The sequence below is a fragment of the Ovis canadensis genome, chromosome 17 (genome assembly GCF_042477335.2).
Source record: "Ovis canadensis isolate MfBH-ARS-UI-01 breed Bighorn chromosome 17, ARS-UI_OviCan_v2, whole genome shotgun sequence".
In the NCBI taxonomy this organism is placed as follows: domain Eukaryota; kingdom Metazoa; phylum Chordata; class Mammalia; order Artiodactyla; family Bovidae; genus Ovis; species Ovis canadensis.
In genome coordinates, this window is record NC_091261.1 from 54,538,022 (window position 1) to 54,557,745 (window position 19,724).

Consider the following 19,724-nt stretch of genomic DNA (forward strand, 5'->3'; position numbering starts at 1 on the left):
TGATGCACTCCACAAACCCTGTCTCATCATGTTTTTAAAAACTTATTGAAAGCCCTCAAGGAGTTCGAGTCTTTTAAGCACCACTTTCTGTCACCAGAAACCTGTTTCCGTGGATTGATTGTACTGTGGATGGCTGAGCCAATCCAAGTTTAGTTTGCTAACAGATCATTTTTCTTTCTTGTCTCTTTTTTCATAAACTGTTCAGCTCCACCTAGAATAAGGTTCCCTGATTCAGTGGGCCTAATCTCTCCTAACCTTCCCATCACAACACAAAGCTTCCCGCCCTACCTCCCATTCCCTCAGCTCGGAGCTCTGTCAGAGCTTAGTCCTCTGTGCGTGCTCGGGACCGAGCTCGGGACCGGGAGGAACCGAGCTTTCGGGGCTCCCTTTGGAGCTTCAGGGTGGAAGCCCGGCTGCCGCCTCTGCCCAGGCGGACAGCTCGCCAATCCGGGCTTGGCTTGGGGACGATCGCCGTGGCCGCCCCGGCCGCGGTGGTTGAGCTGCCACACCGGACTCCAGGGTCTGGGAGTCAGAGTCCCTTGGGTAGGACGGTCCTGCCACTGCCGCCTTCTGGGCTGCAAGTCTTGGAAGCAAAGGCAAGGGCTGCAGTCGATTCTGGGAACAGTAGTCCAAGCGTGGACGGCTTGGACTCAGGCTGAAGCCGCAGTGGATCCTGGGAAGTGTAGTTGTTTGAGGCCCCGTTCACCTTGTGGGCGCGGGGCGTACTGGGAGTCGTCGTGTTGGGGGCTCTCTGCCCGCGAGGCGCTGAGGCCGCGGTGGGTGCTGGGAAGCAGAGCTGTCTGAGGCCCGCGGCCTGGTCGCGGTCGGTGGCTGAGGCTCCGGAAGGGGCAGTTTGCAGGACTCTGGCTCGGGGTCCCCGTTGCAGAGACAAGAATTGTCCTGTACTGACCGAGGTAGGAGAAGGGCCCGCTCTGCCCGAGCCGGGGTCCGCCGGGGCTGAGGTGACCGAGGGCGGTGGCCTCATCCCGAGCTCTGGAAGTCGTGGCTGCCCAGCCAGCAGCGCGGAGGAGATGCCCCAGCTGCGGCCCCGTTAAAGGCTGCGGCGCTGCGGCCGCGGGTCCGGCCCAGGCTGGGTGCCCCTGCCGCGGCGGGGAGGGAGCTGTCGTGGACGTCCCTGATTCTGCGTGACGAGGGCGGTGGTTGCGGAGCGACTGGCCCCCAGCCCGGCCCGGTTCGCCCGCACGGCCCCGCCGACAGTGCCTCAGCTTCTTTCTCTCCCGGCCAGCTCCGCCCTCCACGCTGCGTTTTCAGCCGGCCCTGCCCTGAGCCATGTCGCAGGTAAATTGTGCTTCCTTTCTTCTGAATGCAGCTGTGTTTACATAGGCTTTCCTTCTCCTGTAACTCCTACCCCTGTACCTGCCCTGCCTCCCTCTCGTGCTTGATAGGACATGAGAGGGTTCGCTGGGGGCGCGGCGCTGGGGGCGCTGTCCCGATGTGGGCGGGGTCTGAACGTAGACCTGGCTGTCCCGTTCTCCTTTTGCCAAACGAATTCGATGGAATGAGGAGTGCTTTAGGCTTCTCTCTCCCGCTGCTGTTCTTTCACTTATTCGTCCTGTTTTTATTGATTATTTTATTATTATTTTATTGATTGTTTTCGTTGAGGCTAAATGCTTGGCAGGCAGTTGTGCTTCACAGAGGTGGGGGACAAGAAGGCCAGCCAGTCCAAATTATTCCGTCTGGATGCAGTTTCATTTCTCTGTCCTGCTTTTTTTCATGCATGTCTCCAAATCCAGAGGCTCTCCAACTTTTGCCTTGAGTCCAGTTTCCTTCTGTACTGCAGATCCCACTGCAATATATTATATTAGGAAACAGCTTCCTTTATTAGCCAATAATCTATAACAAGTTATAGGGACTTGAATTTTTTTTTTACTGTAAAATATAACTCTGTCATACCTCTGGAACTGTTACTAGTTTGGAACTTTTAAAACTCCCGTTCATGCCTGATGGCTATGTGGATCACTCAAGTGCTTCAAAGCAGGGGCTTATTATTACCCCAACCCTGAGGGAAAAAGCTTTAGGTTCCACCCTGGCATGTCCTTATACTTTAGTCTTTATTCTCTTGTTCCCTGACTTTGCTGAAACTGTCTCCAAGTTTCACAGCTATTTCTTCAGAAATGCGGATGCCTGGGATAAACCTGGGTGTCCCTTAAACAGATGCTGCTGCTATATGCTACAACCAGTAGTGACTACAAAGAAATTCTTGTCAAATCATTTTAAAATGTTGTTGGTTTAGTCACTAATGTATGTCCAACTCTATGCAACCCCATGGACTGTAGCCCGCCAGGCTCCTCTGTCCATGGGATTTCCCCAGGCAAGGCTAGTGGAGTAAGATTGCCATTTCCTTCTCCAGGGGATTCTCCCAACCTAGGGACTGAAGCCATGTGGCCTGTGTCTCCCACATTGGCAGGCGGATTCTTTACCGCTGAACCATCAGGGAAGCCCCCGCTAAAGTAGGCTGGTATTAAGGAAAATATACATCCCCTATTAAACATAAAGGGATTGTCTTCATTATTTATAACGTGTTGTGAGATCTTAAGAATATTTACAGCCAAAGCCAGAAATACGTGTTGTTCACATGTATAGTCACAAAATTATAAATTATCTCAGGACAAAGCATATTTTTTTTCTTCAACTACACAATAAAACAAAACAGCTAAGCTCTTACTTATATTCTTAATAATAACTCAGAATACTGAAAACTGTCATTGCACTACTTACGTACATTGTCCACCCTCCACAGTGGACTCATTTCACTCCTTGATCAGGGCCTTTGGGAGCATAGATGCTGGTTGTACAGATGTATGTGTGTCATTTCAGGGGTCAGTGACATTCACAGATGTGTCCATAGACTTCTCCCGGGAGGAGTGGGAATGGCTCCAGCCTGCTCAGAGAGATTTGTACAGACATGTAATGCTGGAGAACTATGGCCACCTGGTCTCACTGGGTAGGTATTTTCTCTCATCTCCTCTGACCTTTGACCTTTAGGATGACAGTTGTGAATCTTGATTATCTGACTGAATATTCCCAAGGAAGGAAAGTTTTTGTTTGTTTGTTTGTTTTCTTTCAAGAGGAGGGTTATAACTTCAACTAGTCTTTTGACATCTTTCATACTTATATCTGGCATTTCTAATAATGGCCTCTTTTTTGGTAAGGATTCAAGGACTAATTTTGAATGTATTTCATTTTCCACAAGCAGGTCTTAACATTTCTAAGCCAGATGTGGTTTCCTTATTGGAGCAAGGGAAAGAGCCCTGGCTGGGGAATGGAGATGTAAGCAGAGAGCTGTTTCCAGGTGAGTGAGTGAGAAGCTGGTAATGAAGTTTTTTAAAATAACAACCAAGCAGCCAGTGAGAAAGCAGTACTTTTTTTATATGTTGGATAGAAAGTTTTCCTTGAAAGGTGCCAGAGATATAGGAGGGGACTGTGAGGTCTTGCCCATGCAAGGGGATCACTTCACACCTACTTACCTGTCTGCCTTCAGTTCTCTTCTCATCCTTTTCCTCACTTTATTTCTCTTCTCTTTCTTTTTAAAAATTGACACGTGCTTTTATTGTCTTAAGTTAAAAGGTGTATATTTTTTCCTTTATATTGTTGGTCTAACCCTCTTGAGTGATTCATTATGCTTTGGTTAATTAATGGGTTTATTCCTTCACTAATATATTAACAATATTTATTTTTTAATCTCATTAAGACTTTCTCTTAGGTGGTATGCCTCAGAGAGTAGAAGGCATGGCATAGTGAGATAGTGGGTCTGTAAATAACTTGGTTAGAGGTCCTCAAGTTGGCAGTTCAACAGTTAGAAGAAAGGAATTTCCATTTGGTGTTAAAGACCTGGGTAATTCAAATAGGGATAGTAGTAACAGAAATAAAAAAGACAGAAAAAGGGTCAGTTTTTGAGAAAATGAAGGGAATTAGCTTGAGATATGCATGGTGTGAGTAGAGGATGGTATTTCCAAGTAGAGAGGTGCACAAACTACTGGAATATGTCTTAGAAAAGAATTCAAGTTAGGAATGTAGAAGTGGGAATCTTGTATTAAGAAGGAAAAAATAGAAGCAACGAGACTGATTGAGAAGAGCTTTGAAAGCCTTCTTCATGTTAGGTTGAAATAAAATTGCTGGTGAAGCTCTTTAAAAAATCAATATGGCCATGCTTCACCATTTAAGATTCTGACATAGAAGACCTTTGGAGCCTAAATTGTATGTATTTATGACAATTTGCATAAGTTCTGTAGTTGATTCTGAAGCCTACCTCTATTGGAAATCTACTGGCCTTTAGAGAGTGGTCCTCTGGAGATAACAGGGGAACACTTACATTTAAAGAGAAGAAGCTAATGGAAGGACTAGTGACAGGACAGAAGATGCCTTGAAAACAGAGTTCTGACTTTGAGAGCAAGACTTTCAGGAGTAAGGACATGGAAAGAGAGTCCTGTATGGCTGAAAGTCACAAGGTGGGACAAGTGCCCAGAGACTTCCTCATCAAAGAATGAATTGAAGAAAAAGCCTCTAATACCACTACGTTAATATAACTCTTGCAATTTTTGTGTGTTCCTTCCAGTACCCCCTTTTTTTGGTGAGTTAAATTTTATTGAGGGCAAAATGAGCACTGCAGCCCAGGAGACAGCACCTCAGATAGTTCTGAGGAACTCTTCCCCCATAAGTTTTTGAAAGGTGAAATAGCTCACAGAAATAAGGCATAAAACATAAACATGCAGCTTAAATTATTATAAGACACCTATGTAACTACCACTCAGGTCGGTAAACACAGAAGTCCTGGGTCCCTAAGAGCTCTTTGGGTGCTCATCCCAGTCACTCCCCACTGCACCCCCTGCAAAGGTAATTAATTTTCTTTAATGATAGTAACTTCCTTGGTTTTCTTTATAGCTTTTTCAACTGTTTGTGTCTCTAGTCACTAGTTTACATCTGTATGTTTGTGAACTTTTTTACAGATAATCATAATATGTATGTTCTAATTTACTTCTCTCAAAATTATAATATTCAGGTATTTTGCATATTGATCTAGGAGTTTGTTTCATTATACAAGTAGATACAACCCAGTTTATCCATTCTGTTATTGACAGCTTCTTGGGTTGTTTGCAGTTTAGGGCTGTTGCAAGTAACATTGCTGTTGTCCTTGGGTCCTGGCACATCCTGGCACAGGGTTCCTGTGGTTTATATCTAGAACTGGAATTGCTGAGCCAGAGGATGATGTGCCTCTTTCACATCATTAGATGATGCCAAAATGTTTTCCAAAGTATTTTTACTGACTTGCACTCCCACAGATACCATAAGTGAGTTCCTCTTGCTCCCCATGTTTATCAACACCATGTACTATTAGATATCATAATCTTCACACTTGTCAGGAGATAGCACACCTGTTAGGAGTGTGTGCAGTGCGAGCTTAATCTAGTTTAAATGTGCATTCTACAATTAATGATGAAGTTCAGCACCTTTTCATATGTTTATTGAGTATTTAGATACCCTCTTTTATGAAGTGCCTCTTAGTTTTTGCTCATTTATTGTATTCTTTTCTTGTTTTGTAGGAGTTAAAAATTTTGGATACAAATCCTTTGCAATTCTATTCACTTCAAATATCTTCTCTTACATGTGACTTACTTTTCCCCTTAAGACCTCTTTTAATGAACAGAAATTCTTAATTCTAGTGCTGTCAGATTCATCAGTCCTTCCCTTTATGAGGTTGTTTTTGGTTTTTTTTTTTTGGATGTGTTTAAGAAATATTTCCCTACCACAAGGTCATGATGATGTTTTCCCAGATTTTCTTTTTTAAAAGCCTAGTTGTTTTGCCATTCACATTTAGATCCATGGTTCACTTTGGATTTATTTTTGTATGTCACATGACTTAGTGGTCAGTTTTGGTGTCTTCTTTGTTGACATCCATTTCTCAAGGTACCATTTATTGATATGTGTGCCCTTTCCTTCACTGGTTACTCATAAATTAAGTTGTTATATCCTGGGTAGGAAGAGTCAATATTGGGAAAATGACTATACTACCAGATGCAATCTACAGATTCAGTGTGCCCCTATCAAATCACCAATGGCATTTTTCACAGAACTAGAACAAAAAAATTCACAATTCACATGGAAACACAAAAGATCCCAAATAGCCAAAGCAATCTTCAGAAAGTTAAGTTTTTGTGTATGTTTCTGGGTTCCCTATTTTTTTTTCTATTTTTCTATCTTTGCATAAATCAATACAGTCAGTTATGGATTTAATACTGGATAACATTTGATTGTATTTGCCTCACCTCATTCCTTTTTTTGCTGAATAATGTCATTTACAGACATCTTGACATTTCACTATATAGTACTTCATTATCATGTATAAAGTATAGGGATATTTTCTATACAATTGGAATATTTTCACATCAGAATAACAGTTTTCCCTAATTTTGTTTTAATGCGGTATCCATATATAAATGATTCATAAATGTGTTTATAACTGGATTGTCTTTTCCCTGTGGGATGATGAAATGTTCCTCTATGTCCTGTAACTTTGAGTTGTAACTTTTTTTTAAATATTAAGACTTTGGGTCTTATTTAAATCCTGTTGAGATATTAACTTTATTTAAGCAGGCTGTCAATATGGATAAGTTCTAACCTGTTTTCTCTGTACATGTTTCCAACAACAGTCTGGTTTTCAAAGCCTTTGCAGGTCTATTTCATTTGTCCCCATAAGCACCTCTTAGTGGCCTTTCTGGAACTTAGACAGTGGGTTCAGCTTTAGGTGTGCTATTTAGGGTCAGATCCATGCATGCACAGCTCAAGGATGAGCCCAGAATTTCATACACAACTTTACGAGATCACTTTCTTGAGCTCCTTTTTTCACAATCTCCCCTTTCCTTTTTGACTCCCAGGGCCCCCTCTTTCAGGTCTTCTGGATAGAAAGGTAGACCTTTAGGTTCCCCTCTGCACTTCTGTAACTTTGTCTGCCTCTGTAGCCATGCAACAAAGGGACAGAGGAAAAAAACAAGGTGAGGGGTATTACCCCTGTGCTCTTAGGACGATAGGTTTTTCTGCTGAGGGAGGAAATGTTACTCTGCCTTGGAGTGTTAATTGCCTATATGGCCATCACTGCTGCAGCATGCTTTGGGTTTGAGCAGAAGAGAATGGGAAATGAACAAACAATAAGATTTCTCTGTATGGCTCCCCTTTCCCCTTTATAAGACAGAAATAAAGGCTTCTCTTGGAGCTCTTTACCTGTTGCCCAGTTCTTGCTTTCAGGTTGCATTTGACTTTAGGCCTGGAGAGAGTAGAGATGGGAAAAAATACAAGAAACTCACCACCAGTTGTGTTACTTTGTGTTCTGACTTCCTTCTGCAGTCAGCTTGCTACCATTTACCTTTCAGAGTACTCAGCTAGCTCCTTTATGCACTGTTCATGGTTTTCACTTGTACTTAGTGGGAGAGCCAGTCAGAGTGTACTTAGTCCATCTGTACGCACTGGGAGCCAGTCATATTTTATAAGTGAAGAAAAAAAAAAACAGAGTTACAGCGTGAGTAAAGATCATGCTAATAAAGTGAGAGGATGAGGCTCAGTTTAGATTGAGCAAAAGTATAAAGTGTAAGAGGAAAATGGTGGGAATTAAGGATGGTTCTGGAAAGCATTGGTCAGATCATGCAGGTATTTTACAGGCTGCATTAATGAACTTAGAGTTCATCCCTAGGCTAATAGGGAGTCATCCAAAGATGTTAGGCAAGCGAGCACTTTAGTGACATCCTTCTGGCTGAAGTTTGGGAAACAGATTTATTGGAAGCAAGCCTAGGAAACAGGATAGCCATTTAAGAGTTGTTTCCATAACCTAATCTAGATGTAATCATTACCTGAACCATGGAGGTGTCCAGGGAATGGAAGAAGGTATACAGATGGCAACAAAGTAAAGAAGTGAACTCAGAAAGACCCAGTGATTGACTAGATAAATGACATGACGATGACTGAGGAATTGTGATTGACATCACTTTTTTGGCTGGTATTATTATTTCTTGGAAGAAAAAAAGGATGAGCAAGTTTGAAAAAAGAAAGATTATATCAATTTGTAACTTGCTAAATTTTGGATCTTTGGGTTACTCAAGTATATAAATTCAGTAGGCAACTCAGTATCATAGTCTAGATCTTAAGAGAGAGATCACAGTGCTTCTCAAATTTTAGTCCTCTGGATTGTTTTAAAACATACTTCCAGGCCCCTCTCCAGAAATTTTGAGTCATTAGGTTTGGGATAGAACTCAAGAATTGACATTTTTAACAAGCCCCCATGATACTGATGCTGAGTTAAAGTACACATTTAGGAGTTACCGGTACAGCTTCTCAAGATTTGAATTTTCTTTGTAAAATCTCCATACCCCTATTGTTGAATTTATTCTTAAGCAACTTTTTAAAGTTTCTTTTCTAAGAAGTTATATTGCTTTTCTATAAGAATGCTAATGACTTTGTATATTTATCTCTCAGTCTTTACTGTAGCATTTTAATAATATCTTAAACTTTCCCTGCAAATAATATAATGATTCTTCTATTAATTAATAAACTTTATTCTTCAAAAAAGCAGTCTTAGGTTCACAGCAAAACTGAGTGGAAAGTACAGAGTTCCCCTGCCCATTCCCACCCTTGCCTGGTCTTCCTCACTGACAACATCCACAGTTCAGTTCAGTGGCTCAGTCGTGTCCAACTCTTTGCGACCCCATGAATTGCAGGACGCCAGGCCTCCCTGTTCATCACCATCTCCCGGAGTTCCCTCAGACTCACGTCCATTGAGTCCATGATGCCATCCAGCCATCTCATCCTCAGTCATCCGCTTCTCCTCCTGCCCACAATCCCTCCCAGCATCAGAGTCTTTTCTAATGAGTCAACTCTTTGCATGAGGTGGCCAAAGTACTGGAGTTTCAGCTTTAGCATCATGCCTTCCAAAGAAATCCCAGGGTTGATCTCCTTCAGAATGGACTGGTTGGATCTCCTTGCAGTGCAAGGGACTCTCAAGAGTCTTCTCCAACACCACAGTTCAAAAGCATCAATTCTTCGGCGCTCAGCCTTCTTCACAGTCCAACTCTCACATCCATACATGACCACAGGAAAAACCATAGCCTTGACCAGATGGACCTTAGTCGGCAAAGTAATGTCTCTGCTTTTGAATGTGCTATCTAGGTTGGTCATAACTTTTCTTCCAAGGAGTAAGCGTCTTTTAATTTCATGGCTGCAGTCACCATCTGCAGTGATTCTGGAGCCCAAAATAATAAAGTCTGACTCCATTTCCACTGTTTCCCCATCTATTTCCCATGAAGTGATGGGACCAGATGCCATGATCTTCGTTTTCTGAATGTTGAACTTTAGGCCAACTTTTTCGCTCTCCCCTTTCACCTTCATCAAGAGGCTTTTTAGTTCCTCTTCACTTTCTGCCATAAGGGTGGTGTCATCTGCATATCTGAGGTTATTGATATTTCTCCCAACAATCTTGATTCCAGCTTGTGTTTCTTCCAGTCCAGCGTTTCTCATGATGTACTCTGCATAGAAGTTAAATAAGCAGGGTGACAATATACAGCCTTGACGTACTCCTTTTCCTATTTGGAACCAGTCTGTTGTTCCATGTCCAGTTCTAACTGTTGCTTCCTGACCTGCATACAGAATTCTCAAGAGGCAGGTCAGGTGGTCTGGTATTCCCATCTCTTTCAGAGTTTTCCACAGTTTATTGTGATCCACACAGTCAAAGGCTCTGGCATAGTCAATAAAGCAGAAATAGATGTGTTTCTGGAACTCTCTTGCTTTTTCCATGATCCAGCGGATGTTGGCAATTTGATCTCTGGTTCCTCTGCCTTTTCTAAAACCAACTTGAACGTCAGGGAGTTCATGGTTCACGTATTGCTGAAGCCTGGCTTGGAGAATTTTGAGCATTACTTTACTAGCACATGAGATGAGTGCAATTGTGCAGTAGATTGAGCATTCTTTGGCATTGCTTTTCTTTGGAATTGGAATGAAAACTGACCTTTTCCAGTCCTGTGGCCACTGCTGAGTTTTCCAAATTTGCTGGCATTTTGAATGCAGCACTTTCACAGCATCATCTTTCAGGATTTGAAACAGCTCAACTGGAATTCCATCACCTCCACTAGCTTTGTTCGTAGTGATGCTTTCTAAGGCCCACTTGACTTCACTTTCCAAGATGTTTGGTTCTAGATTAGTGATCACATCATCATGATTATCTGGGTCGTGAAGATCTTTTTTGTACAGTTCTTCCGTGTATTCTTGCCACCTCTTCTTAATATCTTCTGCTTCTGTTAGGTCCATACCATTTCTGTCCTTTATCGAACCCATCTTTGCATGAAATGTTCCCTTGGTATCTCTAATTTTCTTGAAGAGATCTCGTCTTTCCCATTCTGTTTTCCTCTATTTCTTTGCATTGATCGCTGGAGAAGGCTTTCTTATCTCTTCTTGCTATTCTTTGGAACTCTGCATTTAGATGCCTATATCTTTCCTTTTCTCCTTGCTTTTTGCCTCTCTTCTCTTCACAGCTATTTATAAGGCCTCCCCAGACAGCCATTTTGCTTTTTGCATTTCTTTTCCATGGGGATGGTCTTGATCCCTGTCCCTGCACAATGTTACAACATTCACAGTATTACATTTTTCACAACTGATGAACATACCTTGACATATCATTATCACCCTAAGTCCATAGTTTACCTTAAAGGTTCTTTCTTGGTGTTGTACATTCTGTGCATTTTGACAAATGTGTAATGACATGTATCCATATGTTAGTATGATACAGAATAGTTTTACTGCCCTAAAAATTCTTATTCTCTGCCTACTCACCACTCTCTTCCCCCAACCCCTGGCAACCATGGATCTTTTTACTGTTTCCATAGTTTTTCCTTTTCCAGAGTATTATATAGTTGAATTCATAGTATTTAGCTTTTTCAGATTGTCTTTTTTCAGTTAATATTATGCATTTATGGCTTATTCCTTTATACCTTTTCATGGTTTGATAGCTCATTTCTTTTTAGTGCTGAGTAATATCCCATAGTCTAGCTGTATCATGGTTTTCCATTCTCTTACTGAAAGACATCCTGTTTCTAAATTTTGACAGTTATTAATAAAGCTGCTGTAAACTTCCATGTGTAAGTTTTTGTATGGACATGTTTTAATTATTTGTGTAAATACCAAGGAATGTGATTGCTGAATTGTATGGTAAGAGGATGTTCCATTTTATAGAAAACTGACAAACTGTTTTTCAAAGGGCCTGTACTATTTTTCATTCCCACCAGCAATGAATAAGAGTTCCTGTTGTTCCACATCCCTGTCAGCATATGTTGTTAGAGAATTGAATTTTGGCTATTTTGATAGGTGTGTAGTGGTATATCATTTTAATTTATAATTCCTTAATGACATATGATGTTGAGTATCTTTTTATATTCTTACTTGCCACCTATATATCTTCTTTGGTGAAGTGTCTGTTCATGTCTTTTGCCTGTTTTTAAATTGGGTTGTTCATTTTCTTATTGTTGAGTTTTAAGAGTTCTTTGTATATTTTGGGTAGTAACTCTTGTCAGATATGTATTTTTGCAAATATTTTCTTTCAGTCTTTTCATCCTGTCTTCTTATTCCCTTGACACTGGCTATTTCAGAACAGAGGTTTTTAATTTTAGTGATGTCCACCTTATCAATTACTTCTTTCATGGACTGTGCCTTTGATGTTATATCCAAAAAGTCATCAATATAACTAACATCATCTAGGTTTTCTCCTTTATTATCTTCTAGAAGTTTTATAGTTTTGTTTTACATTTAGTTCTGTGATCCATTTTGAGTTAATTTTTGTTAACAATGTAATCTGTGTCTAGGTTCGTTTTTATGCATGTGGGTGTCTAGTTGTTCAAGTACCATTTTATGAGAAGGCTGTATTTGCTTCTTGTGTTGTCCTTGCTATTTTGTCAAAGATCAGCTGACTATAATCATGCAGATCTGTTCTGCGCTCTCTCCTCTGTTCCATTTATCTCCTTGTCTAGTCTTTCACCAGTGCTGCTCTATCTTGATTACTGTAGCATTACAGAAGTCTTAAAGTCAAGAGTCAGTCCTTTGACTGTTGTTCAGTGTTGTGTTAAGTATTCTAGGTCATTTTCTTTTTTGTATAAACTTTAGAGTCCATTTGTTGAGATCTGTGAAATAACTTGCTGGGATTTTGATTGGAATTTTGTTGAATCTGTGTACCAAGTTGGAAATAATTTTAAACTTCCAGAGTTGCAAATGCAATTGTCATTTTCAAGACATTCTGACAGTAAATAAAGTTTAAATAGAGGTGAAGATGATTAACCACCTATCCTTTACAATTATTTATCTTCCTAATAGTTTTGTTTTTCCCTCACCTTCAATTACTTATTTTTAGTCTCCTAATTCACCTACATCTTTCTTATTTAATGTCTTCTGGACATGACAACTATAAAAGTCATGCAATGCCAAGATTTTTTTTTCAATATAATTCTCATTTTAAAATGGAAGAGTGGCTTTTATGTTACTCAATACAAAAAATTAAAAAAATATTTGCTTTGTTTTTTCAGCTTCAAAGTCAAATGTTGAGATCCAAGAGTTTTCTCCAAAAAATGTCATATTAGAAGATGATTCATCCCAGTACTTGATAATGGAAAGATTTCTAAGCCAAGGCTCTGAGTATTCCAGTTTTAAAGAAGGCTGGAAATGTGAGGGTGATACTGAGATGCTGCAGGGAAATCAGGGATGCATCAGGCAAGTGACAGTTCCCCATCAAGAAGCCCTGTCTCAGCATGTGAATGTCAGTACTGTGGACAGACCCTATGGATGCCATGAATGTGGAAAAACTTTCAGTCGGCGCTTTTCCCTTGTGTTACATCAGAGAACTCATACTGGAGAGAAACCATATGTATGTAAGGAATGTGGGAAAACCTTTAGCCAGATCTCAAACCTCGTAAAACATCAGATGATACATACAGGAAAGAAACCCCATGAATGTAAAGACTGTAATAAAACATTCAGTTACCTTTCTTTCCTCATTGAACACCAGAGAACACATACTGGGGAAAAACCCTATGAGTGTACTGAATGTGGAAAGGCCTTTAGTCGTGCCTCAAACCTCACTCGACATCAGAGAATTCACATAGGAAAGAAACAGTATGTATGCAGGAAATGTGGGAAGGCCTTTAGCAGTGGCTCTGAACTCATTCGTCACCAGATTACACACACTGGAGAGAAACCTTATGAATGCATTGAGTGTGGGAAGGCATTTCGCCGTTCTTCACATCTTACCCGTCATCAGAGTGTCCATACCTCCAAAACCCCCTATGAATGTAATGAATGCAGTAAAGCTTTCCGTTGCCACTCCTTCCTTATCAAACATCAGAGAATTCATGCTGGAGAAAAGCTCTATGAATGTGATGAATGTGGCAAAGTTTTCACGTGGCATGCATCTCTTGCACAACATATGAAAATTCATACTGGAGAAAAACCCTACGCATGTACTGAATGTGACAAAACCTTTAGTAGGAGCTTTTCCCTCATTCTACATCAGATAACTCATACTGGGGAGAAGCCCTATGTATGTAAGGTATGCAATAAATCCTTCAGCTGGAGCTCAAACCTTGCTAAACATGAGAGAACACACACTCTAGAGAACTCCTATGAGTATGAAAATTCATTTAATTACCACTCATTCCTTACTGAACACCAGGGAATTCACATGATAGACAAAACCTAAAAATGTATAGATTAAAAAAAAAAAAGTAGTTAATGCCTTACTTTGACTTCAGTGAACTCTTGAAAAGAAGCCTTATGTGAATATGTTGTGATTAAAATGTGGTCTATGCTGTAGTCAGTATTCTGGAGAAAACCCCCAGGAATATTTGGGAAAGCCATTAATAGCTGCTCATTCTCTTTTATAACAATAGAAGATGAAATCAATCAGTATTGAGAAGATTCTTCATCTGGTGGTGGTGGTAGTGGTGGTGGTTTAGTCACCAAGTCGTGTCCAACTCGACCCCATGGACTGTAGCCTGCCAGGCTCCTCTGTCCATGAGATTTCCCAGGCAAGACCACTGGAGTGCTTTGCCATTTCCTTCTCCAGGGGATCTTCCTGACCCAGGGATCAACCCTGCATCTCCTGCATTGCAGGCAGATTCTTTACCACTGAGTCACCAGGGAAGCCTGTACTTTTTCCTGGAGATCAGAAAATTCATAATGAAGAAAAGTCAAACACAATAAGAAATTTTAAAATACTCTTCCTAAGGGGGGGAAAGCAACCCTATAAACGAACTTAACATAGGGTGACTTTCTTCAGTATTTCAAACCTACAGAATTATCCTAGGGAAAAACCACCATTATGATGAGTGCAGCAAAATCTTAGAGTTCTAAGAAGTTATACTGGACAGAATTGATGTGGGAGGTTTTTTTTTTAATGGGAATGTTTGTTTTGGCTTTTTTAAAAAGCAAATTCATGAAAGCTATGAATAAATCTTTTGATTTATAGTAAATTAAATGTACTGGCTGAGTTTGTTTCTTCACAGCAAGTGTGATTATGAAACTGCAACTATCACAATATTGACATCAGCAAGAGTAGCATGCTTTTGTAAACATTATAAAGACATAGAAGCATTTTTAGATATTTTATGGTTTTAACTTTGAGTCAGAGTTTGGACCTAAGATTATGATAATTCATGTTTACCCTTGAATCTGACTAGATGTCTTAATCAGTCTGAAATAACTGTAAATAAGGTACATCAGAGGAAAATGCCAAGGTTTTCCTCTTTCGCTCCAATTAGAGTAAGAACATTTCTTTTGTAATCACATTTGTCAAATCAGATTGTTTTCATCTCCACATATACCTGCCCATTCTTTATTCTCCCATTTTAAAGACTGTGTTATCTTTGAGGCATCTGACTGCCTCCTAAGAACTTCTCTTGCATTTAGTACACGAAATACGTGATTAGCACTCGGATAAGTGCTTCATTCAGAGAAGGTGATGGCACCCCACTCCAGTACTCTTGCCTGGAAAATCCCATGGATGGAGGAGCCTGGTAGGCTGTGCTCCATGGGGTCGCGAAGAGTCAGACACGGCTGAGCAACTTCACTTTCACTTTTCACTTTCATGCACTGGAGAAGGAAATGGCGACCCACTCCAATGTTCTTGCCTGGAGAATCCCAGGGACGGGGGAGCCTGGTGGGCTGCCGTCTCGGGTCACACACAGTCGGGCACGACTGAAGTGACTTAGCAGCTGCTATGTCTGACTCTTCACGACCCCATGGACTGCGGCCTACCAGGCTCCTCCGTCCATGGGATTTGCCAGGCAAGAGTACTGGAGTGGGTTGCCATTGCCTTCTCCAGGACTTAGCAGCAGCAAGTGCTTCATTAGTGCATATATTTTCATGTTCTTTCACAAAATGAGAGCTAGATATTTCTTTTCCACTCAATGTAACAACAAAACACATAGCTGCTGTCTAATATTTACTTTTCTAGAACCATTCAAAACCTCAAACTATTAGAACAGCTCCACTCTATAAACCCCCATTTTCCTATAGTGGTGGCCAATATGATTAATTTCCCTTGCACCCTGTGGCAATCCTTGATGAACAAGAATATATTTGTCATCTCAAATATATTTGTTACATTCAGAGGTATGACCATAAACTTCTCCCAGGAGGAATGAGGGCTGATTAAACCCTGCTCCAAATTTCTGTATGGGAATGTAATGATGGAGGACTATGGGAATCTGGTCTAAGGTGGGTACTATTCCTCCAAATTCAGAATCTGAATTTAGGAATCTGCCTTCTCCATAGGAAATATCAGGACGTAAGCTCCAAGTTGCCTGGCTGAATTTGTAGTCCATGTTCTTGAAGTAATGTTTTAAATTGGTACAAGTTGGAAGTGGCATGCATTCTGCTTTGGTTCTTCTAATGCTTCTCTTCCCTAGGATCTAGGAAAACCATATTTCGAATTATCTGTTTTCTCCTTATAAGCAGGACCTTCTATATCTAAACCAAATATGGTCTCCTTATTGGAGCAAGGGAGAATGAAGAATGATGGAAAAAATGGGAACAGGCCTATGCTCAAGTGAGGGAAGGGCACTTAGGAACAGAGTGTCTTTGCAGGCCACCACAAAGTCAGTTCACCAAATATGTTGCTTGAATAATTTTGTAAAAAATAAGAACTTTCCCCCAAAATTTACTTCATGTAGCATCATTCTGAACTACATAATTCACCCAAAGTTCCTCTTGTTCTTTGTGGTAAAATACTTCAGAAAATAAGAACTATGCTATTGTTTTTCATTTAATTAAAGTACAGATAATGCATCAAATACATTAAAATATAGTTAATTCCTAAATTATACAATAAAAGATAAGTCAAAACACTGAAAAGAGAAAGTGAAAGTTTGGATATTTTCATTTATATAGTATGCTTTCTTTGTCATAGCAGTGCAGTGCTGGCAATGTTGCTTTCACTCAATTTCAGTACAGAAATCTGTGTTACACCTTTCCGTGGTTAACATAACAACCTTTTTTTTAAATAAGCTATTGCAGAGGTAGCAGAAGACTAAAACAAAAGCTTCTTGTTTTTCAAGATGAAATTCAGTAACAATGGCCAGCCAAACACAAGATATAAAAGAAAATGGCAGAAATAAAGTATATGTTGTACTTTAAATTACTCGTATATTATTTCAGTTCCAATTTGTTTGACAAAGAAACAATAGTGACATATAGTGTGACCATCTCAATACATGTGAAAGGGTAAACATCCAAAATGAACATTTTAATCTATGTAGTACAAGGAGTTTGTATTTCGAATACACAATTATCTTAGGTTTGCATACTCAAAAGATGTGAAATACCGGAAGGAAACCACTGTAGCTCTTTTTATTACTCTGTTGTCATGATTATCCAATTATCCATACTAAAACAGAGACAGAGGAGAGAGAAGGGAAAAAAGATGAGTGTAAAGCACAGACATTTAGGACAAACTGAAAAGTTCTAACGTGTAGTTATAGTCTTTTAAGAAGAAAGAATGACAGAAGAAATAGTTGAGGAATTCACTCAAGAATCTTAGAAATGATGCAAGATAATCTACAGATTCAAGAAGCTGAGCAAATTCCAAGTAGGCAACTATGCACATTGTAACAAAAAGTAAAACCTGGTTATCTAAAACTGGTATGGGGTAGGAGAGATTACCTTCAAAGGAGCAACAATAAGACTGAAAACTTCCTCCTCAAATGATATGATGAAGTCAGATGATAATGAAACAATGCCTTTAAAGTGCTGAAAAGGAAAAAAACCAGAGGTCAAATTGCCAATATCCGTTGGATCATAGAAAAAGCAAAAGAGTTCCAGAAAAACATCTGCTTTATTGACTACGCCAAAGCCTTTGACTATGTGGATCACAACAAACTGTGGAAAATTCAAGAGACGGGAATACCAGACCACCTGACCTGCCTCCTGAGAAATCTGTATGCAGATCAAGAAGCAACAGTTAGAACTGTGCATGGAACAACAGAAAGGACTATGTCAAGGATGTATATTGTCACCCTGCTTATTTAACTTATATGCAAAGTACCTCATGCAAATGCCAGGCTCGATGAAGCACAAGCTGGAATCAAAATTGCCAGGAGAAATATCAATAACCTCAGATACACAGATGATACCACCCTTATGGCAGGAAGCAAAGAAGAACTAAAGAGCCTCTTGATGAAAGTGAACAGGAGAGTGAAAAAGTAGACTTAAAACTCAACATTCAGAAAACTAAGATCATGGCATCCAGTCCCATTGCTTCATGGCAAATAGCTGGGGAAACAGTGGAAACAGTGAGAGACTTTATTTGGTGGGGCAGCACGGGGGCTCCAAAATCACTGCAGATGGTGACTGCAGCCATGAAATTAAAAGATACATGCTCTTTGGAAGAAAAGCTATGACCAACCTAGACAGCATATTAAAAAGCAGAGACATTACTTTGCCAACAAAGGTCCATCTAGTTAAAGCTATGGTTTTTCCAGTAGTTATGTATGGATGTGAGAGTTGGACTATAAAGAAAGCTGAGTGCCGAAGAATTGATGCTTTTGAACTGTGGTGTTAGAGAAGACTCTTGAAAGGCTGTTGGACTGCAAGGAGATCCAATCAGTCAATCCTAAGGGAAGTCAGTTCTGAATATTCATTGGAAGGACTGATGCTGATGCTGAAGCTCCAATACTTTGGCCACCTGATGTGAAGAACTGACTCACTGGGAAAGACCCTGTTGCTGGGAAAGATTGAGCACAGGAGGAGAAGGGGATGACAGAGGATGAGATGGTTGGATGGCATCACTGACTCTATGGACATGAGTTTGAGTAAGCTCCAGGAGTTGGTGATGGACAGGGAAGCCTGGCATGCAGCATCCATGGGGTCACAAAGAGTTAGACACAACTGAGTTACTGAACTGATACTGATACCAATCTAGATTTCTATACCAACCAAAAAATCCTTTAAAGTTGAAATAAGGATGTTTCAGATAAACAAAAACGGAGGGAATTTGTGTAGCACAGCTATGACTAAAGGAAATAATACAATGAGCTCTTCAGGCAGTATGAGCTGATCCCAGATGGAAACTTGCAATACAGAAGTATTGGGAAACTAAGGCCTATGGTCCAAATCAAGGCCTGTGAGCTAATAATAGATAATATTTTAAATGGTTGCTTTAAAAGATGAATATGCAAGAAATATAAATGAATTTGACACAGTAGTTTGTAGTTTAAAATATATATGAAACTAGAGAAGCATGATAATTAATACATGGTAAGAAAAGTTATGACCAACCTAGATAGCATATTTAAAAGCAGACACATTACTTTGCCAACTAAGGTCCATCTAGTCAAGGCTATGGCTTTTCCAATAGTCATGTATGGATGTGAGAGTTGGACTGTGAAGAAGGCTGAGCACCCAAGAATTGATGCTTTTGAACTGTGGTGTTGGAGAAGACTCTTGAGAATCCCTTGGACTGCAAGGAGATCCAACCAGTCCATTCTGAAGGAGATCAGCCCTGGGATTTCTTTGGAAGGAATGATGCTAAAGCTGAAACTCCAGTCCTTTGGCCACCTCATTCAAAGAGTTGACTCATTGGAAAAGACTTTGATGCTGGGAGGGATTGGGGGCAAGAGGAGAAGGGGACGACAGAGGATGAGATGGCTGGATGGCATCACTGACTCAATGGACATGAATCTGAGTGAACTCTGGGAGTTGGTGATGGACAGTGAAACTCCAGTCCTTTGTCCACCTCATGAGAAGAGTTGACTCATTGGAAAAGATTTTGATGCTGGGAGGGATTGGGGGCAAGAGGAGAAGGGGACGACAGAGGATGAGATGGCTGGATGGCATCACTGACTCGATGGACATGAATCTGAGTGAACTCCGGGAGTTGGTGATGGACAGGGAGGCCTGGCGTGCTGCGATTCATGGGGTCGCAAAGAGTCAGACACGACTGAGCGACTGAACTGAACTGAACTGAACTGAAGAGGGGATGGATGGAGTGTAAGATTCTAGCCAGCATTGGAAAAGTGGTAAAAGTACTTGTTCGGCTCTCTCTTGATCTAGGGGCCAATTAATAAGTATATTCTACTTGAGAAAATTCATTAAGCTATACACATTTCTCTATTATGTTTCAGTAAAAAAAAGTTTTTATAAGTCTCCCAAAAGATTATTAAGCTTCAACTTTAAAACAAGAAGTTACTACA

The 19,724-nt window shown here is 40.4% G+C and overlaps 1 protein-coding gene across 1 annotated transcript in view; it reads left to right on the forward strand.

Annotated features, from left to right (window-relative positions):
* The first annotated feature begins 682 nt into the window (after positions 1-682).
* ZNF10 (zinc finger protein 10) overlaps positions 683-19,724 on the forward strand; it is a 64,132-nt gene continuing 45,090 nt past the window's right edge. The window contains exons 1-4 of the mRNA XM_069557016.1: positions 683-1,299; positions 2,839-2,965; positions 3,215-3,313; positions 12,567-13,730. Of these exons, the coding sequence (XP_069413117.1) occupies positions 1,291-1,299; positions 2,839-2,965; positions 3,215-3,313; positions 12,567-13,730 (1,399 nt within the window). The 5' untranslated portion in view covers positions 683-1,290. The remainder of the gene's footprint in view (positions 1,300-2,838; positions 2,966-3,214; positions 3,314-12,566; positions 13,731-19,724) is intronic.